General features: G+C 46.1%; 1 protein-coding gene across 2 annotated transcripts; it reads left to right on the top strand.

Moving 5' to 3' along the window:
• The first annotated feature begins 845 nt into the window (after positions 1-845).
• Positions 846-21,185, top strand: NSFL1C (NSFL1 cofactor). Of its 2 annotated transcripts, XM_060284671.2 has the most exons (10): positions 846-1,100; positions 3,467-3,564; positions 9,414-9,487; positions 11,376-11,409; positions 11,982-12,147; positions 12,756-12,848; positions 14,062-14,171; positions 14,576-14,713; positions 19,472-19,636; positions 20,784-21,185. In XM_060284671.2, exons 1-10 carry the CDS (start codon positions 996-998, stop codon positions 20,944-20,946), a joined length of 1,146 nt encoding a protein of 381 aa, XP_060140654.1. In that variant the 5' UTR covers positions 846-995; the 3' UTR covers positions 20,947-21,185. The 2 variants fall into 2 exon arrangements, with proteins under 2 accessions (XP_060140654.1, XP_030686905.1); XM_030831045.3 differs by lacking the exon at positions 11,376-11,409 and having other exon boundaries at positions 850-1,100; positions 9,414-9,488.
• The last annotated feature ends 703 nt before the right edge of the window (positions 21,186-21,888 follow it).

Genomic DNA, 21,888 nt, shown 5'->3' on the forward strand with positions numbered 1-21,888 from the left:
GTTCACAGGGATCGTGGCCCTTGGGGAAGGCAGACATTTAACATGGCACCAGAGGGCATACACTGGGGACCGTCTGACAGAGCCTGGGTATGTAGAAAGGCCTCCTTGAGGAGGTGACACCTAAACTGAGACCAGAAGCATAAGCAAGAGCAGACCAGGGGAAGAAGAAGAGAAGAGCATTTCAGGCAGGGTGGTGAGAGGCAAGAGGGCAAAGAAGCTGAGGACCTCTAAGACGGGATTGTGTCTGAGAGACCTGAAGAAAGTGAGGGAGCACCTTGCCCACCGGAGAGTGAAAGGTGCTCCAGGCAAAGGGAGCACAAAGGCTCTGATGCAAATACGCATCTGGCACCTTCAAGGAACAGCAAGAAAGGAAGTGTGCCTGGAGCAGAGGAAATACTGAGAAGCCTAGGAGATGAGATGGAGAGCTGGCACATCTCACAGGGGTCTTGCAGGCCCTGAGACATTTTTAAAGCAGATTGAGGTGGGGAGCCACGGAAGGGTTGGGAGACAAGAGTGACTTGTTCAAGGCTCTCTAATGTGAACAAGAAGGCAGGGACTCTGTTTTGCTCGCTGCTGATCCCCAGCCGTGGAAGAGCAACGGGCCCTTGATTCCACTCAGTAAATATTTGAACAAGTAAGTGAATGAACGAATGAATAAATTAATGAAATGAGGAAACGACTCAATGAATAATTGTGAAACTGACTCCTTTCGGGATCTTTCATCCCACAGGTACCCAGCGGAAGACCCGCCCCTCCTCTCATCCTCCCCGCGCTCCCACCCCCGCTGTTAGGTTGAGGGTCCACGCTACGGCCGCCAGAGGACGCGGAGCGGCGGAGTTCTCGCACGGAAGGTTTTGCGTGAGGCACCGCATGGGGCGGGGCCTGCGGGCGGTCGCCGCTCAGCTGGACAGGGCTGACCGGTGGGCGGAACGCGCCGGCGGGGCTGAGGCTGTGCGGCGGCGCCCGGGGCGGTTTGGGCGGCGCACGGAGCTAAGATGGCGGCGGAGCGACAGGACTCGCTGAGGGAGTTCGTGGCGGTGACGGGCGCCGAGGAGGACCGGGCCCGCTTCTTCCTGGAGTCGGCCGGCTGGGACCTGCAGGTAGCGCCGCGAGGCGGGCCGCGTAGGGCGGGCTGGGGACTGCGGGGCGCGGGCGCCTGGCGCGACAAGCCCGCGGTGGCCGAAGCGCACAGTCATCCCGCCGGGCCGCGGCCCGACCCAGGCCTCAGGGTCCTGGGGCCGCTTGCCACGCGTCGCCAGCTTGGCCTGGGCGTGGGGAAACGCGGGCTAGCTCCGGCCCCAACCTGCTGTACCCGGCCTCAGTTTCCCCTTCTGCCTGGCTTTCGGGTCAGCGAGATTTGGGGCACTGCCGCAGCCCGCGTGAAGAGGGAGAGCCTGGGGGCGTGGCTGCCGCGCCGAGTCTAGGCTGCAGGCCCGGCCCGACTGACCAACTCCCCGGTGGAGCGGCGCTGGGGACTAGGTGCTCGTTCATTTCCATTTCCGCAGCCCCGGCCTCAGGCCAGGGGAGAAGCCCAGCCTAGGACTTGGCCCACGCCCCCTCCTACCTAATTGCTGGGAGAAACTGGGTAGTGGAGCCTATTCATCTTTAATAAGTAACTCTTCTGTAAAATGGGAGTCTTCGTGGAGCTTATCGTCTAGTTCAGAGCATGTATTAAGTATACGTTAAATATTTATTAGTTAAGAAGACAGTAAGATAGGCTACACGAGGCAGGGATTTTTGTAAACTGTTGAATCCCCTGTGCCTGGAAAAACGCCTGACATGTAATAGGCACTCAGTAATTAATTGTAGGAAGAATTGCATACATGTTGTTCGCCAGCCTACGTCTCAGGTAGATGACGATGATGAATATTTATTGAGTGCCTGCCATGAGCCAAGTGCTGTTCTAACTGCTTTAGGTGTTTTAAGTCGTTTAACCTGTGCGTTTTGAAGCTGAGGTTTAGGGAGGTTAAGTAACTTGCACAAGGCCTCACCAGGTGCCAAGTGGAAGAGATGGCATTTGAACTCAGTTCTGTCTGATACCAGAGCCCAAGCTCTTAACCACCATGTGCCCTGGCACTTGACATGTGATGGTTCAGTTAATCCTAGTCACACTATGAGGTAAAGAAAACTTCCTCAGTTGTATAGATGAATTGGAAGCTCAGAGGTCAAGTGATAGGCCCAAGGTCACACACCCAGGGATTAGGATTGGAACTGTGTCTGCTGAGTTCAGCATTTATATGCTTCCGGAAAGTGTAAGAGTTAGATAAAGCATCACACCTGTACAGACACACTGTGTAAAGCTCCTGTGCTGGGCAGAAATACAAAATGCAGCTTCTGCCTGAAAGACCTAAAAGCTCACAGTGTTACAGGTGGCAGGTCATCAGCCCCAGTCTCCTCATGCTCTTAGTGGGGAAATGGGCTCATGCATGTGACATGACTTGCCCAGGACTTGAATGTAGACACCCCTCAATGCCAGTTCAGTGCATGTCCCACCACAGCATACTGCCTCCTGGCAGGCCTGCTAAAGCGTGTTCTGTAAAGGCACGCTGCTTCCAACAGGCTGGTTATGTCCCACAGCAGCTCACTGCCTCCTAAAAGGTGGTGACCTTGAGGACAAGAGCCATGTCTTTTTCACCTCTGTAGACCTCATTGCTCTCTTACTTCTTTGTGCAAAGTAAATGATAAGTAAATACCTGTGCATTGAGTCCATGCGAGAAACATCCAGTTACAAATGGCCAAACGAGGCCCTTATTCCTTCTGTATCTACAGAGCTAAGACATGACTGCATAAATGTTAATGGATCCTCATCCATTTTGCAGGGTTGGTGGGATGGGTGTCCCCATTGCACAGATTAGGAAACAGCCTCAGAGAGAAAGTAAAAGTAGCAATCTGGACTGACCTCACAGTTCCCAACTCCTGGCTATCACCTAAATGCTGAGAGTAAGGGCCCGAGCAGACTGACTGGGATCGAGCCTGGCTCTACTCCTTACCAACTGTGTAACCTCAGACAGCTTTCTTAACGTCTCGGTGCTTCTCTATCAGCTATGAAATGAGATGATAATAGCACTAACTACATAGGGTTCTTTAAGGATTAAATGAGTTAACACAGGTAGAGTTGTACTCAGAACAACATGGCTCATAAATAAGTGCTCAATAAATGTACACTGCTTTTACTAGATCACATTTCCTAATGAAAATGAGAATGAGGAGTGTCACCATCCCAACTTTCCTTCTTGCCTTCTTTTCCCCTTAGTAGGTGGAATTTTTTTCAGGTAATATGAAAACAAGTACTTGGGCCATTACCTTTTGGTCTTATTTTCTATGCCCCCCCCGCCAAATGCAGAGTGCCTTGTAAGTGTGGGCCATATTTTTGTGTCTTTGCTCCTTTGTGTTCAAAGGAGATGAAAGGAGATGTGTTAGATGAAGGCCTGTTTAAGGATCCCAAGTTACTACCTCTCTGTTTCAGATCGCCCTAGCAAGCTTTTATGAGGATGGAGGGGACGAAGACATTGTGACCATTTCGCAGGCAACCCCCAGTTCAGTATCCAGAGGCACAGCCCCCAGGTAAGGGCCAACTTCAGTTATTGCTACATTGGTGTGCTTCCAGCAATGGGACAGAGGATTCAGGCCTGGGGATGTGGACCAGTGGGTTTGAGGGAGGAAGATAGACTGACTGGTGCGTAGTAGTTTCTTGCAAGACTTATTCCTTTCCTGTAGAGATTTGGGATTCTTAACTGAGTGTGGTATATGATCCAATCCTGGAGGAAACCACAGAACCAACTTTTAAGATGTTTGGTGGGGGGGGGGGTCTCTTATTTATGAAATATGAGGAGTGGCCTCTCCATTTATGGAAGTTTTTAAGTAGAAACCGAAGTACTTCCTTTCAGGGATGCTGTAGATGTAAAAGATTAGGCCAGGTGACTTTAAAAAGGCTCTCAATATTTTAGGATGCCCATTACCCTATTAAGAAGACTTAGAGAAAATAAACCTGTTTAACCCATCCTTTCCCAAATTGATTAGGGAGACCTTGTCTTATTCTGTGAAGCAGTGTTAACCTTTGCTATCCCATTTGCATCCCCTGTCCTGGCCACCCTGGCTCCAAGATTCTCACAGCCGATCACTGCTGTGATCTACAGAGTGAGATAATGCAGGTCTTCTGGGAGACAGGCAGGGCCTCTTCCTTTAAAGGTGTCTGAACTACAGCTCCCCTCTCTGCCGCAGCCTGATTTGTTTCTACTCTCTGGTGTATGTTCTCAATTTATTTGAGTTTGAATTCAACCCCAGAATACAGATATAGTGTTTCTTTGCTGGTGAAGTGATAAATTGTGTTTCTCTCTAAGGGCATCTGAGATTTAAATTACATTTCCTCCCTTTCTAGAAGGAACACTAACCCCAGTTCTCATTGCTTCCTTAACTTCTTCCCCTACCTACATTTCCAGAGGAAAGAGGTAATAGGCAGGACATCTTTTAGCTATTCATAGATGCCCACCTGTGAGGTGTCAGTGATGGCACATCAAGATGTTACTGCCTGGGACCTGGTTGATAAGGTAAGGGCTTTACTTGTAGCTGCTGATAGAGACAGCTGATTTCCTGGGGTGTGTCTTTCACAGGTACCCCAGATTACTGTTGGGGTGTTGGCACAAAAATACAGAGGAGGGGACTTCCCTGGTGGCGCAGTGGTTGGGAGTCCGCCTGCCGATGCAGGGTACGCAGGTTCGTGCCCCGGTCCGGGAGGATCCCACGTGCCGCGGAGTGGCTGGGCCCGTGAGCCATGGCCGCTGGGCCTGTGCGTCCGGAGCCTGTGCTCCGCAGCGGGAGGGGCCACGGCAGTGAGAGGCCCACGTACCGCAGGAAAGAAAAAAAAAATACAGAGGAGACGAAATTGAAACTTAGCCTCTGATGTCAGTCACATATTCACACCTGTCTTCTCTGGTAGACCAAAGTCCTGTCAAGACAGTGGTTTATGGGACTTCCCTGGCGGTCCAGTGGTTAAGGCTTCACCGTCCAATACAGGGGGTGCAGATGCAATCCCTGGTTGGGGAGCTAAAATCCCACATGCCTCGCAGCCAAAAAACCAAAACATAAAACAGAAGCAATATTGTAACAGATTCAATAGAGACTTAAAAAATGGTCCACCTCAAAAAAATCTTTAAAAAAAAAAAAAAAGACAATGGTTTATTAGAACCTGGGCTAGGAGCCTGACTGCTCACGTTCAAATCCCAGCACTGCCACTTTAGAGATTTGTGACCTTGGGCAGGTTACTTAACATCTCCAGTCCCTCAGTTTTCATCCTCTGTCAAATGGGAATGATGATAGTGCCTACCACATGCGAGATTAAATGAGTTAATACTTACATAGCACTTAGAACACAGAACGTGTTAACTGCTATTATTGTCATTTTATTATTACCATTATTAGCATCCATTCTCATCTTCCCCATTCTTATTTGTTCCCTGTCTCATTCCACAGCAAGTCTATATGTTAAAAAGTAGACTTAAAAGTAAAAAAAATCAAGGGAATAGAGTTTAACATTAAGACTGCGGGGAGTAAAAGACCAAGCACACATGCAGGCCTAAAGGTCTTACTTTTTTGCTTTGGTTAAGCCTCAGACTTGGTACTAGGCTTAGGTGAAGCCAAGGAAAAGGGAGAGGGAAGGTAGTGTTTGTTACATCGTTGTGCTTGTCCAGGTGGTAAATGCTGACTGCATTCTCAGGGAAAAGGCAGGCTTGTGCTAGCACCTCAGAGGAATCCTTTGTGGGGCCTGCCTTTCCCCTGTTTGACCTGACTGTTGCAGGACACTTAGCCTGCTGCTGAGCTCTCCCCGACCCCACTGTCATCTTCTCACATACCCTTTCATGTCATCACTGCCTCTGTGGCATAGCACTCCATTGGTGAGTTCCTCCTCTGACTCTAGAACAGGGGTTTTTCACGGGGAGGCCCTGAACCCCCTAGGAGGAATCTGTGGAATGGATGTCAGAAGGTCCATAAATTACCTGAAATTGTAGGTAAAAACTTATATATATGTAGTACCTTTTCTGGCAAGAAAATTCATAACGTTTATCAGATTCTCAAAGGACTGTGGGACATAAAAAGGTTAACCATAGCTATAGGAGAAAGTCTAAACTCCTCAATTATAACAGCTGTCATTTATTGAGCACTTAACCAGCTGCCAGGCACTGGGTTAAGCTTTTATTGATATATATACATCTTTTTAATCCTTACTACAACCCTGTGAGGTGGCTACTGTTATTCTTCCCATTTTACAGATGAAGACACTGAAGCTGGGCATCTTCCCAAGATCACACAGCTAGCAAAACAAGGATTTAAATGTAGATCTGTTTCTGCTTCCAGCATTCAGCTCTCAGCCAGAATGATGTACTGCCTCTCCCTGTGGACTTTCACTGTCCTCCAGAATTCGCTGTGAACCTGCCAACCTCATCTTATCCCCCTTTTCCTCCTTTCTTAAATCTTTATTTCAACCAAACTGATTTCTTTGGTGTCTCAATTCTGCCTTGTTTTTGGTTCTTCTGCTTTTGTTTGAGCCTCTCATCTGACTGGACATGCCCACTCTCTTGCTTCCTTTCCACCTGTGCAGATACTCTGTGTCCTTCCAGGTTTAGTTCCCTCCCCACCTTCTCTACTGAGCATGTTATCCCCCAACCCATAGGCAGCACAAACTCCAGTCACAACCCATATCCACATACTACTGTATGACATCTTTCCTGTGTTGTCTTGAATTCTTCTCCTGATAATTACCTTAATATTTTTCTCCCTAAGTAAGTTGTAAGTTCCTGGAGGTGGGAGGGCTAGTATTCCAGGAGCACCCACCATCTGTCTGGCTCTGCCAGATATTCTCACATATGTTCTCTTCTTATACCTCTATAACCATGGAAGTAGGTCAGGTGCTCACCATTTCACAGGTCAGGGTGCTGAGTCTTAGGAAAGATGGAGTAACACATTTGCTGTTATAGTGGATTCAAACCCAAATTTGTCTAAATCCAAAGCTGCTGCTTCTGCCATGTGCTAGCTACTTCTCTGTGCAGTACCTCCCACCCCTGTACCGAGCACAGGGTCGAGCAAGAGGTAGGCTGTTTTTTCTTCTTCTTTCATTCAACCAAACTGTACTTTCTTAGAATTCTAGGGACCACCATTGTCTGATTCTCTAAAACTATACTGTCCAGTATGGTGGCCGCTAGCCTCATGTGGCTATTTAAACTAATTAAAATAAAACATTCAGTTATTCATTTGCACTTACCAAATTTTAAATGCTCAATAGCCACATGTGACTAGTGGCTTCATTATTGGACAGTGCAGGTACAGCATTCCTGTCACTGCAGAAAATGTGATCTGACAAAGCACTTTTGTGCCACTTCAGGATGCCTGGGAGATAGAGTTCTGATGCTGAAAAATTGAAATTTCTGAGACATTTTACCAATTTGTGGAAGATACAAGACAGAGTATTCTGAAATTGGTAATGCCCCCAGGACATCCATACTTTTAAGGTAACTCTCAGAGCATTACTCCAGAGCAGTTGTTCTCAGACTTGAGCATGCATCAGAATTACTTGGAGGACTCCTTAAAACCAGATTGGTAGACACTCCTTTCAGGGTTTCTGATTGAGGAGGTCTAGGGTAGGGGCTGAGGATTTGCATCTTTCACAATTTTGAGGGTAATACTGATGCTCCTGGTCCAAGGACCAACACTTTGAGAACTGCTGCTCAAGAGTAGTACTTGAAATGTGCTACACCGTGCATCAGCACCCCGACTGTTCACAGCACGCCCACGAGGTTGGTGCTGATTGTCTCCATTTTCACATGAGAAAATGAAGGCTTAGAGAATTTCATTAGCATGCCCAAGATCCCAGGGTTGGAGGCTAAGTTGGCATTGGAACCAAGTAAATGGACACCGGAGTCTGTGTTAGATACTGTCAGAGTCTAGGTGTAAGAACTTTTGGGGAAGGGGTCAGACCTATAGCCAGAGCAAGTGGTTTGCTCAAGCAGGTATACACATGTGTATTTGAAGGTGTTTAACGACAGAGAGATAGAGGATTTTTTTTTTCCATGGATGCTAAGCTAAGCATCTGTGGAAAACTCCCCTGGGAAGAGTAATGCGTGGAATTAGCCTTTTAGGGCACTAGTATGGATCTTATCACTTGCATCCTTTTAAACCGTATTGTGTAGAGCATGAAGGAATGCCTAGGAGGTTGCTCTCAGCTCACTTAGGCAGGAATGTATTTGCTACATCGGTTGATCTTTGTCCTCTTTTTTCTAGTTGGTGGAGCCTCAGAGCCTATTCTGTCCTCTGATTGACTCCCTGAAATAACTCTTTCTTCAAGGCTGAGCTGGAGTAAACAACTCCTTCTCTAGCCTCACTAAATCTCCATTACCCTCTCCCCCCATATTAAAGCGAAACAACTTTTTTTCCCCTAAGGAATACAGAAAATGGTGTGTCTCATGATCCTTGAAAAACTAAGATTATTCCTTAAGGACAAATCTAAACTAGGAAAAAAGTGGCAGTGTAAGACAGTGTCAGAGGAGGGAGTTAACCCTTGTCATACCATGTTTAGTGTGCCCTCTCTACCGCACCCCACACAACCCTGCTTTTTTCCTAAACACTAATAAATACTTGACTGACCTACAGCAGAAGCAGACAGAAGCCTTTTCACTCATATATTCATTTCATTTTTACTTCTTGATGATTTATCCTTCCTCTAATGTGTTACTTTCACTAGTCTCTGTGTATGTGCTGTAATGCCCTGTTGGTCTCCTTTCCCCACCAGCCCCACCATCCTTTATCCAATTGACTGATGGTCCCCTAGTTTGTCAGCACTCGGTCCAAATGTTGCATTTTTCTATGACGCTTTTCTTGATGTTCCCCAACCCCCACCTAGAACAGGAGACTGCTCTCACATCCCATGTGCTTCCCTCTGTCACAGCCCCTGTTGCACAGTATTTAATGGATGGTTTCCTGGCCAAAGAGCCACTAGCCTGTAAGCAACTAAAGGGTAAGAACTGTGCCTGATCATTTTATAGACCTAGCATCCAGTTCAGTGCCTGGCACACAGGCATTCCCCCAGTATTTAAAAATTATATGATGAAAATTGCTATCCAGTAGTACGTTTTTAAAGTAGTACAGACCCTATCCGGTTCCCTCCTCCCCCTCTAGGAGAGCTTAGATTGGATTTCATTTTACTTCTTGATACACTTTCTAATTTATTCTTAGTCCTGTGTGACCTTGAATAAATATCATTGTTTTGCATTATAAACTTGAGAGGTTAACCCTCTTCCCATAGATCCTCTTCCTGCCCCACCAAAAAACCTAACCTCAGTGTCCTCAACTGTTAGCAGCTGATGATGCAGATCGCCTTTCTTTAACTCCCCTTGAGATCATTTTGCTCCTTTCTGTGTCTCCAGCGATAATAGGGTGACATCCTTCAGAGACCTTATTCATGACCAAGACGAGGACGAGGAGGATGAGGAGGGTCAGAGGTGAGTCTTTATTGGGGGCACAGTCCACAGGAAAGTCCATGGTAATGTACAAATCACCTAGAACAGCCTAGAAGGATAAACATGCTCGGTTATCATTAGCCATTACTACTGTGGGCTAGTCATATGCATACTAGAAACAGTTTTCCACTCCCTGTGCTTAGAAGTGATCCCTGTCCTCTTACTATTTTCTTTTGGGGTATTCTGGATTTGTTTTTGTTCTGTTTCATTTTTAATTATTAAGATAATATGTATTTATTGAAGAATATTAGGGGAAGGGAAATAAATCTATAAGGAAAAAAGCCATTCGTAATACAACCCAGAGGTAACCACGTATCAATAATATTTTTGGTGTATTTCCTTCCAGCTTTTCCTTAATTGAAAAAGCAATATATTACATAATAAAGAGAAAAAAAGGGCTTACAAATGTATATTCCTCCAATATACAGACACAGTACTGTTTTTTGTTGGTTTGTTTTTAACCTTTAGGAATGTTATAATAAAATTAGTGTCTGTTGTGGAAAATGTAGAATAGCGTAATGAAAAAAAATATAACACTCATCCACCCTGTGGTAACTACGGTTAATATTTTGGTATATTTCCACTAAGTGTTGGTTCTGTGTGTAAATATAGTTTGTTTATATTGTATTTTACATGGTGAAAGTCAGATGTTTGTTTCTTGCTTTTGTAGGATTAATGCTACATCTTGAATACTTCTCCAGGTCATTAAGATTCTTCATAACTGTTTTCAGTGACTATAATGGTCCATCATATGGAATGCTCGACATTTAAATCATTTCCAGTTTTTTGCCACCTTAAATATCAATGCTGTGAACATCTCTGTGTATTAATCTTTGACTACATGTCAGATTATTTTGGATAGTTTATAGAAATGAAAATACCGGGTTAAGGGCATGAATATTTTTAAGGCATTTGATCACAGATTCCTAGTTTGTAAGCCAGGGCTTTGAGATCCCTTAATAAGGATCTTACAGTCCACTGAACAGAACTTTGTCTACCTGGAATGAACAAGGATGAACTGGCTGCAGCCTCACTTCATGGGTTTTGGTTGTCCATGGAATCTGTCTTGGTCTGTCAAACATTCCTAAGGAACATTGTATAATAACCATTATGGAAATGCAGTTATCTCATCGTGGTCACTCTTTGGGAAGTGGGCTGAGAAATTATGTGTGTTCTGTTCTCTGTCTTCATCCACGTAGTGACCTTTACACTACCTCAGAGCCTTCTGTTTAGATACACTCAAAGTTCAGGAATAAATGTTAATTTCAGTGTTTTAATACTTGAATGAAAGACAGTGTCATCAAGTAAGTGAATGCCCAACTCCTAAATGACCTCCTCCTACTTCTCCTGTCCTGTCACATCCTCCAGGCGGTGACCTTCTTTTACTTCACATCCCGGTTACATCTCTGGTCCCTCAGCATTTCAGACCTAATGACACTGGTGCTGTTGTCCATGCCAAGGCCTAGGGTTTTGCCTTGCATTCTCTGGGGAATGTCAGGAAATGGAAGGCTGAGGCTCAGTTTTATAGGTTCTCAGTTCTCCTCACTGAGATGTGCTATTGATTTAGCTGTGAATAGGAGTGATAAGGAGGCAGCTAGCCAAGGCTACATGACTGAAGATTTTCAGATGCAGCTAAAAAAAAAGTGCTAACTTCATCTCAAGCCATGCTTGGCCTATTGCAAAGCAGGTATGGGTATCTTGGGGCTTGTATTTGAGCTTCCCTGACCTCCTCCAATACCCACTCTTCTGCATCTGCCCGGTGTATGTCACAAGAATTGCAAGGTTAGGTGAGGCTTGGGAGCTCTCGGTGCTGTATCACACCTTACATGTGTGCATTACTCTGTGCTTGTTCTTTTGCATACTTCCGCTGATTTGAACCTGATGGCCCTGACTTAAGGAACAGGTAGGTAGGGCATGTGATCCTTCCCTTCCATTTCAAAGAAGGAAAGTGAGGTTAGCTCAGTGCATTGGCTTGCCTAGGTCACTCAGTGGCAGAGCCAACAGTGGAACCTAGCTGCTTGTACTAACCACACCACTGCCACCATTAATCCAGGGCTGCTAGTGGTAGCTGCTTCTAACTGACCATAGTGATCATCTGCTGGAAAGGTGCTGGCCGCCGGATGGTGAATTCCTAGAGCTAACATGCTGTCGTGCATGCCTGGAATACCCTTCCCTTGTCCTTTACCTGATAAACTCATCCTCAAGATTTAGCCCAGAAGACACCCTTCTAGGAACCCTTGACTGTACACCCCAGCTCTGTGTTCCTAGAGCACCCCTTACTCACTTCTACTGTGGCTCACACTGCAGTATGGCTGCCTGCCTCTTAAATCTGTCCCCACCTAGACAGTAAGTTCCTTAAAGATGGGCATTTGTACCCTTTGCCTCATTGTGCCCAGCTCCTAGCCCAGAGCCTGGCACATGCTCTGTTCATGTTTTCTAAGTATATTTGGTGTTAGATGTGTATTTTCTGCACAGGTTTTATGCCGGGGGCTCAGAGAGAAGTGGACAGCAGATTGTTGGCCCTCCCAGGAAGAAAAGTCCCAACGAGCTGGTGGACGATCTCTTTAAAGGTGCCAAAGAACATGGAGCCGTAGCTGTGGACCGAGTGACCAAGAGCCCTGGAGAGACCAGTAAACCAAGAGTGAGCATAAGGGGTCGGGGTCGTTGTCTGTGTCCACAGGACTGAGGTTCCAGAGCAGAGGAAAGGAGGCCTTCCTCACCCCAGTAGTGACTGAATTTGTTTTTGTTTTGTTTTTCATTTGCTCACTTCCTCTCATATGCAGAAGAGCAGTGCAGTTTCTCTTACCTTTTAACATGAAATCAAGATTTGGGGCAAAGTTTTCAAACCTATGGCCTATGGTCTGGATCAGGTTCTGCAAACATGTTTTGTTTGGCCTAACCAACCTGACTTACTCCGTGTCTTGCTTTATTTTTGTTTTAATTGAATCGGTGGCCACCTGTTTTACATACAGTCAGGATTTCTGTTTTCTTTGTGAAAATCAAAAAGTCTTTAGTGTTATCATACACCTAGATTCTGAAATGGTCATGATTAACTAGAGCTTAGTAGCAGCCATTCCCTTTAACCAAGCAATACCCCCCCACCATTCCAGTTTTGACCCCAGTCTCTGAGTTTCCTACTCAGAGAAAGTGTACCTAGTAGTTAACAAGCTTGAGATAACATCATTGTATCTGAATAACCTGATAACTGTTGACCCACTTCTCCGGTCTTCATGAACTTGTCTTTTATAGCCATTTGCAGGAGGTGGCTACCGCCTTGGAGCAGCACCAGAGGAAGAGTCTGCCTACGTGGCCGGAGAAAGGAGGCGGCATTCCGGCCAAGATGTGAGTGTGCACCTACCTTCTCTAAGGAAGCTCGTGGACTGTTTTATCATTTTGGGGGAGAAATTAGTCCCATGTTACATGTGAATCAGCAGCCTCCAAAAGGGAAGAGGCAGCAGGTTTGCTGTATTCCATGAATGGAAAGGCTTACCTGAGAATCAAAGACAGCTCTCATCTGTCTGGGTGTGGGGGGAGGGGGGTGGCCCATGAGTGGGGACAGGCAGAGCGGATGGACAAATAATGGAGTTTTCTGAGCATTCCATGGATCTCAGGCAGAGGGATAGTGATTGCAGGGTTCTCTGGTGGTGTGAATGTGCCTGAAGAACTTGGTCTTTAGACACCCCCCCAAGGAGGCCTGAAACATACTTTTTGAACTTTTTCCGTATTATATTCCAGTCCTTTTTTCCCTGTGCATAGGGATCCCCCCTCTCCGATAAGTATAATCATACTGTAGAGTCAGTTTTGAGGTTTATATCGTAAACGTTTTTTTAAATTTTATTGAAGTATAGTTGATTTACAATGTTGTATTAATTTCTTTTGTACAGCAAAGTGACTCAGCTATAAATATATATATACTTTTTCAGTGCCATAAACATTTTCATACGACCTTGTGACCATTAGTCTCCATAATGTATTTGTTTTTAATTATTTTGGGTTTTTTTCCAAAGTAAAGTAGTCATGCAAGGAGGAAATAAAAATCCTATCCACCTGAGGTAGCAGCTGCTAATATGCTGGTCTTTAGTCCTCTAGACCCTTTTCTGTATATATATATATAGGGAGTCATTAACAGAAATTGTAGATGTCATTTTTAATGGCTGCAAAATAGTCCACGGGAGATTTGCCATGCTACTTTAGTTGAACACAAGCTTTGTGCCAAGCACACTGGCAACCCTATAGATAAGGAAGCCACAGCTTCAGTTGAGTCATCTGCTCAGTGCCGCTTAGCTAGTGAGTGGCAAAATCAAGATGCAGACCCAGGTCTGCTTAAATCAAAGCCCATTCTCTTAACTTGTGCCATATCACTTTCTTATTTTAGGTTAATACTTATTTCATTGGTTGTTGATTGATCTCCTTGTGCATGAGTATATGTTTGTCTGTCTGGGTGTTTTAATAATGACACAGTAAAGTAGTAAAAACTCGTTAATTTGCAAGTTCATGCTGGTGTGCTTGCCCGGTTCCTGACAATGTATGGACTGCTTACCTCCTGTTGTCACAGGTTCATGTAGTGTTGAAGCTCTGGAAGAGTGGATTCAGCCTGGATAATGGTGAACTCAGAAGCTACCAAGACCCATCCAATGCCCAGTTTCTGGAGTCTATCCGCAGAGGGTGAGCAGAAAAGCCCTCCTTCGGATTCCATATCAGTGAGTGAGATGGCAGATGGGAAAGAAGAAGCTGATTCAAATGTTTATTATTTAAGAAGTTTACATTTTTAAGCAGATTTAGCACAGTTGAGATACAGATTCACAGATCTGCTCCCAAAGCCCTGTGTATCTGCATTTCCCCTTTGGGCCTAGGACAGAGCCAAGTCACCAAATAAGATACAGGTCTCCACTCTTGACTCTGAGCAGGCATGAGAGAAGGGGGAGGCGGACAGGTAGCCACTGGAGCAGTCAACTCCCTGTGAAGCCCAGCTTCACAGTTGGAACTGAGAAGTTTCTCCTCCCTTTGTAGCATCACTGTCATTCCCATCCTGCTCTTTGTGGGCCCCATAACTGCCTTTTCTCCCACAGAGAGGTGCCAGCAGAGCTGCGGAGGTTAGCGCATGGTGGGCAGGTGAACTTGGACATGGAGGACCATCGGGATGAGGACTTTGTGAAGCCCAAGGGAGCCTTTAGAGCCTTCACTGGTGAGGGTCAGAAACTGGGCAGGTAAGGAGCAGCACAGGTGGGAGTGGGACTGTGTGGGTCACTCCTGTCGGGCCCAACAGGCCCTGTGTAAGGCTCACTTTGTATAGCTCTTTACCGTTTATTACAGAGTACTTCAGATTTTATTTTTATGGGAGGAAGAGTATGGGGAACATAGGCTTTGGCATTAACAAACCTGAGTTTAAATCTATTCTTCACTTTCTAGCCATTTGACCTTGGACTATCCAGGCTCAGTTTGCTCAACTATAAAGTGGGACTAATAAGAATCCTTACCTCCTCGATTACTGCTGGGAGGAGCACGTAGAGCACTGCCCCACAGTGAGCAGTCAGTGTAATCAGTAAAGGTAACACATTGCTGCTTTGACTCGGTAATCTAGGTGTCCCGGGCAGGGATAACCTTCTGCATGGCTTAAAGGCTGAAACAGACACATGTATTCAGGTCACTTGAAATGGGGATTCAGAGGAGAAAGGAATCCTGGACTCTTGCCGGCCAGCCTGCAGCGGCATCATTTAGGATCCAGGGAAGCTCAGAGACATTGTTGCCCCTTTGCAGCCTGCTGCTCCACTGTTATGGCAGCTCTTATCTCTATTTCTTTGGTCCTGCCTGAGACTCAGTTTGTCATTTCCTGTGAAATTTTTGCCACGTGTCCTCTGCCACTGTCTCCATCTTGCATTCAAACCCCTAATAGGATCTGACTGGTTGATAGTCCCTATTACCTCTGATAGGCAGGGTTCTCACACCAGATCCTTGACCATCCCACAGACAGGCAGCCTTCTCTCAGGGACCCACTCAGCTTTGGCCATGCATGGGGTCACTTCGTCAGTATCCTTCAGAGAGATATTTGCACACGAGAGGCACTCAGCATGGTGACCCTCCCCTCCAGTACCATCCTTATTTTACAAAGGGAAAGCTGAGGCTCTTGGACTTTAAGGGATACCCTTAGGTGCTCCCTATGGTAGAGCCGGGACTGGAATCAGGCCTTCTGATTGGCATTTCTCCCCACACTCCTACACAGCAAGACACCGTTTCTGACCTAGCTCTGGCAGCTCTTGAATTAGGCACTGCCCTTGCTCACCTCACCACCATCTGCAGGAATCAGAGTGTGGTCTGCCAACAGCTGTGCTCTTTGAGCTTCTGGCTGGCCCTCTCCTAGAATCCCCTGCCTCCCTGCTGGCCATTCATGCCTCATCAGGAGCAAGGGTCATAGCTCAGGACATTAGAGACCAATAGATTGTGGTTTACCAGGACCAAAATAGTTAAGTCCACCCTGCTCATCATTTCATCTACCACATTGGGGCCTGTGGGTTAGTCCGGGACAGCTGTTCTCTGATCCATCTGTGACTTACCTGTCAGCTATGGTAAGCTTTGTAGAGCACCAGATAATTTTTTTCCGTATATTATTAAACTAAAATGTGTTTATCTTAAAAAAAAATAGAAAATACAGATAAAGAATAAAAACTGTCCCTAAACCTAACACCAGATATATCCAGTTAGTATCTGGGAAGTATCCTTCCAGTCTGTATACGTGTATGGTTGTGTGTGTGTGTGTGTGTGTGTGTGGGTGTGTGTGTGTGTGTAAAAATAAATGTTCTATCACCTGTTATTTTGCCTAATCAGTGTAGTATGGCTGTCATTCCAGATCAGTGGGTGTATTTCTACATTTTTTTTTTTTTTTTTTTGGCGGTACATGGGCCTCTCACTGTTGTGGCCTCTCCCGTTGCAGAGCACAGGCTCTGGACGCGCAGGCTCAGCGGCCATGGCTCACGGGCCCAGCCGCTCCACGGCATGTGGGATCTTCCTGGACCGGGGCACGAACCCGTGTCCCCTGCATCGGCAGGCGGACTCTGAACCACTGCGCCACCAGGGAATCCCTACAATATTATTTTAATGCTAACATAAGTTTCTATCTTATGTATGTGCCATAATTTAACCAGTCCCTGATGTTAAACATTTAGGTGGCTGCCAGTATTATGAACAACATTACAATGAATATCTCTAATTAAATCTTTATATACCCCTTAATGTTGTACTAGAAGTAAAATTGCTAGCTCAAACGATCTTCATATGTTTAAGATGTTGTCAAATTGCCCTCCAAAAAGGTTGTATCCGTCTTTCACCCACCAGTAGTTTTAAGGAAGGGTCCAGAGCACTGTGCAGTTTGGGTTTGTCTGGTTTCATGATACTAACAGAAAATGCTTCTACTATTGGAAAGTCTAACTCTATTATGTATGAAGACTCCACATCTCAAAAAATTAAGATGTTTTTAAGGAGTCTGTTTTAGCAGGATGGGAATACTTAGTGCAGGTGATGAATCAACAAGTCGAAACAGAGCTTGATAATCAGCTGTGATGCTTGTCAGCTAAATAAATGTTCATTGCCAGTACCAGTACCAGTACCAGTACTTTGATTTTATTTCAGTTCTAGCTTTTAATGAAAAGTGCGCTAAAAAAATGTTTTATACAGCTAAGGGAGATGGAACATTAGCTTTTCAGTCTAAACTAGATGGACAGCTCTTTTAGTTTTTCCAATAAATTTTACTATGCTTTCCATTGTCTTCTTGTTAACTAAAATGATCAGGAAGCCAAAAGTTTAAGAAATTTTTCTCAGGTTTGCCTCAAAAATCAGTCAATGCTTGTTTTTTCTCCAATTACCTAGAAAAATAAAGTGAATAAATAGATTTTTCTCACTTCAGAAATCTGAAAAAGTTCGTTCAGTTGCATGAAACTTTTTTTATTTTAGGCTTTGCATTTGTTTGTTTGGATGGGAACTAATCTGAAGATTTGGGAAGCCTGCATTTACTTGATTTTGAGTACCAAACACCAAGAGTGCACTTGGGATGGGGGTGAAGGGTGACACTGCTGCCAGGATGAGCTTTGTCCCCTCACCATGCTTTCTGTAGTGGTCATCTTTGTAAAGCAGGTGGCAGGGTCTCAGGAGGTAGCATTGTGGCGACAAAGCACCTTAGTGCCCAATTTATTCCCACTACAAAGGAAATGAGCAGTCAGGTAATTCCGCTTCTCTCTCATTCAGGCCTTTCTGGCAGGCAGTAGCATCAGTGAGTACCCATCATGTACTTGGAATTGTTATAAACAGTTGAGGGACAGGCTGCCTAGAGTCTAATTAGAGAGTTGACCTAATGCCCTTAAAACTAATGAACAGAACAGAGTAGATCTTAGGCATTTACAGGTTCAACATTTAACTTTCCACTGTTTCCAAGCATCTCCTCAGGCCCGTGGTGGTGTAATTTATCTGTGTCTCAGCTCACATTTGAGTCCCACGTGCTGTGAGGCTGATCCATAGAAGCTCCTCTCATAGCCAATAAGTGTGGCCAGGTTTCTCTTCTGAGCTCCACTTTGTAATTCTCTAAGCCACTATTTTTCATGTTTACAGAAAAGAGTAAGTTCAGTTTTCAGTTCTTCCTTGCTAATTATTTGCCCTGGGGCAACATTTCACTGTGTTCGATGAAAGAATCTGCAGGGGGTTAACAAGCGTAACATGAAAGAAAGGACATGGTGATCAAATAAGTCTGCCTTAACCCCACGATCTCTCAAGGCCTTCTTTAATATTTAGTGGCCTGTGATGCTGTTGGTATAATATGTGGCATTTCCAAAACCTTCCTGGAGATAACTCAAGGGACTAGGGTCCCGGGGAACACACTTAGGAAAGCACTTTCAATTGGATTTCCTAAGAACCCTTTTTAGGTTGTAAGGATCAGAGGGAACGGTGAGGTGTATGAATTAATCTAACTAGAGGCTTTGGGCGGAAGCAAGCGAATTCTCATCCAATGGCCTCTGTTCTCTGCATAGGTCTAGGCCAAGATATCTGCTAAGAGAAAGACTGAGAATGAGATACATAGATGGTTTACTGGAGAGAGATGAAGCCTCCAACGGTTATGGAGAATTGGGAATTCGTGTGCATTTTGTGTTTGTCAGCCACCCTGAGTGTAGCACCCCTTTAATCCTCACAAGAGTTCTTGTTAAAGAACCTTGTTACTACCCTTGTTGAAACTCAGGGAGCTTAGATAACTAGCCCAACACTACCATAGCTAGTGGGTAAATTCATACCCTGGTCAATCTCATTCCAAGATCTGAGCCCTCAACACTGCAGTAGGAACTGTGTCCTGTTCATATTGTATAATTAATCCCTGCGGTGCCGGGCACTTAGTTGGCTTTCCAGAAATCTCAACCACCTCCTGATAGTTGACACATGAGTATGAGATACTCACATGAGTGAGGTTGCACTGGGGCAGGCAGGCCTGAAAACTCCCATCAGAGGAAAAGAGTCTGGACTTGTCCCTTACATTCCAGCAGTCACCTGCCAAGCTGTGTCAGGCCTACCTCAGCTGCAGACTTGGAGTGCCCCCTCCCCATTCTGCCCTCAACCTCTCACTGAGGCTAAAACTCATCCTGGTCTGTTGGATCCTCCAGCATCAGATCCCAGTTTCTCCTGGCCCAGGCTGTCGTGCATACTGCTTTCCTCCCTTCAAGCCCTTGTTCAGTTGTGGACACCAAGAAAGAAGGGGGTTGGTAACTTGCCCAACTCCAGGAGTGAGGGAGCTAGCAATAATTTGGGGGTTGAGGTGAATTCCGCTGGACCTCTAAGTTCCATCAGGACAGGGATTCTGTCTTGGACACTCCTTATATCAGTAGCAACAAACAGCACCAGACGTAACAAGTGCTCAGTAAAAATCTGAGACAGGATTCCCCTCTTGTGTGGGGCCTTGTTTCTGTTTGTGTCCTGACGCTATCCTCTCTCCTCAGCACTGCACCCCCGGTGTTGAATACCAGCTCTCCAGCCCAACAGGCAGAAAATGAGGCCAAAGCCAGCTCTTCCATCTCAGTCGATGAGTCGCAGCCTACCACAAACATCCAAATACGGCTTGCTGATGGCGGGAGGCTTGTGCAGAAATTTAACCACAGCCACAGGTATCTTGCATTATGTGGCCTGGCTTATTCTAAGAGGGTCCCAGAAACTCCCACGGACAGGTGAGAAGCAGGGAGCAGTTCTTCCCCCTAAACACCAGCAGGCGCTCCGTGCTTTCCCCAGAGGAGGCAGTGGGATAGGAAGGTATGGAAGTCTGAAGCCTTTGGTTTGGTCCCCTCTTCCATTAAGTGCGGCCAGTGACTTGCTCCCTCCCCTGTGTGGGTCTCTTTCCTCATCTCTAAAATTAGGGGATCGGATTCCTCAGAGGGGTTTTTTTAACCACCAAACAATTTGTTCAAAGGAAGTTTCATGCTAAAGCCCAAGTGTAGAACAGATAAAATTTGAACTGCTGTGGTTGATAGAGGGGAGAAGGGATGCAGTGCACCCTCCCACCCACCTGGCTTCCTCTACCTCCCTGCCCGCCAGCAGCCTCTGAAAACCACTAGGCTACTAAGGTCTCTTCTAGATCTGGACTTTGAGAATTCTAGAATACCTGTTCCATCTCAGATCATCTGGGATCAAAGCAACTGTGCCTCTCCAATTTAAAGATGGGGAAACTGAGGCACAAAGTGATGAAGGGATTAGCAGGGGAGGACTGTTGCCAGTAAAGCTATTTGGCAACTCCTTTTTCTAGAATAGCAGTGTCTAAATTTCATCAATCATAGGCCACGTAAACCAGAACCCACATGTGGGGCCCAGGGGATGGCTTGCCAATCCTTGAGTGTTGACAGGCTTCACATGAGGTTAGTTGTGAAACAAGTTTGATTAGGATTACAGAAAAGGGGTCAGGCAGAGAAGCCTCTAGGAAGAGGGACCCAAATGTGGGCAGGGAGCACAGCATGATGAAGAACTGAAATGGGGAGGTAGGAGAACAGGGGGAAGGAGGGTGGTGTAAAATTAGGCAGGCCTCAGGACCACAGTCAGGAGATTGCTGTTTATACCAGGGAAAGGGGGAGCAGCTCTGAAGGGTTTTAGACAAAGGAGTGACATGAGCTCATGTGGTTCCAAATGAGAGCTTTGGACACTCTGTGGAGAAGGATTGGGCAGGGGAGGGGACCTGGGGATATGATACAGCTTCCTGAAGCGGGGGGTGGGGGCGGCAGAGAAGAACACTGCTCACCCACCTCCCCACTCCCCCCACTCCACCAGGATCAGCGACATCCGACTCTTCATCGTGGACGCCCGGCCGGCCATGGCTGCCACCAGCTTTGTCCTCATGACCACCTTCCCAAACAAAGAGCTGGCTGACGAGAGCCAGACCCTGAAGGAAGCCAACCTGCTCAATGCCGTCATCGTGCAGCGGTTAACATAACTGCCTGGCCCAGCCAGCAGCCTCATCTCCTTCCTGTGTCCCCGACGGCCAGCTGCCCCGTGGAGACCACCCCTCCACCCCCTCCCGCACACCCTGCAGTCCAGTGCCACGTCTCCTCCATAGCTCTGCGTTCTTAGATCTCAGTTGGACATTTGTTTTCTCCTTAGTTGCATTTCCTGGGTTTTTGTGACGATCAATGGACTTTAAAGAAAAAAATAAAAACAACCAAAAAAATGGAAGGAATATCACCAGCATGTTATACAGAACCTCTCCCACTGAGGCAGGCTTTGATTATCTTAAAATCATGTTTATGTCTAAGGTGTGTGGGGAGGAGTTTTCCATCCCCTCTGCGCAAAAATTGCATGTGGCACACAACACCCACCCACTAGTGTGTCCCCCCACTGCCCCCAGGATGACTAGTGGAGGATTTCGCCTGTGTAGGGAAGGGAGTGGGGGGACTTACAGAAAAAGGCTTTTGCAGCCACTCACTTCCACAAGAACAGATCTCTTGCCTGGCTAAAACTGAGCAGCAACAAGAGTACCCTGAAGCATGAGGTCAGATCCAGAGGCACACAGCCTCTGTGCTCCTTTCACTCAAACCCTGGGAGGTTTACACTCTCCAGGCCTTGGCCAGCTGAGATTCTAGCTACACCTCCTGCTTCAGCGCTTTCCTCCCTCATCATCCAGGCTGCTCTGTCATTGCTTTATTTACTCCACATGCAGAAATCTGTACCTAGGAGGTAGACAGGGTATCTTTTTACTGGGAAACAGCTTGTGCCAACCCAGATGAATTCAGAGTCAGGGTATCTTGGTCTGAAAGAGAAACAATTATAATACCACTGAGCACTGATGACGCATGGCAAATCACATACTGAAGAAGGGGTGGGTTCCCTGTGCTACGAGCTCCTTGTACTGTGGTAGCATTTGCAGAAGGCTTCTGCT

This window comes from Globicephala melas, chromosome 15, assembly GCF_963455315.2.
Source record: "Globicephala melas chromosome 15, mGloMel1.2, whole genome shotgun sequence".
In the NCBI taxonomy this organism is placed as follows: domain Eukaryota; kingdom Metazoa; phylum Chordata; class Mammalia; order Artiodactyla; family Delphinidae; genus Globicephala; species Globicephala melas.

Excerpts from the sequence above, each read along its gene's own strand:
- NSFL1C (XM_060284671.2), top strand. The coding sequence starts at position 996 with ATGGCGGCGGAGCGACAGGACTCGCTGAGGGAGTTCGTGGCGGTGACG. Across the intron at positions 1,101-3,466 it reads CGGCCGGCTGGGACCTGCAG|ATCGCCCTAGCAAGCTTTTA; the intron begins GTAGCGCCGCGA and ends TCTCTGTTTCAG. Across the intron at positions 9,488-11,375 it reads GGAGGATGAGGAGGGTCAGA|GATTTGAACCTGATGGCCCT; the intron begins GGTGAGTCTTTA and ends CATACTTCCGCT.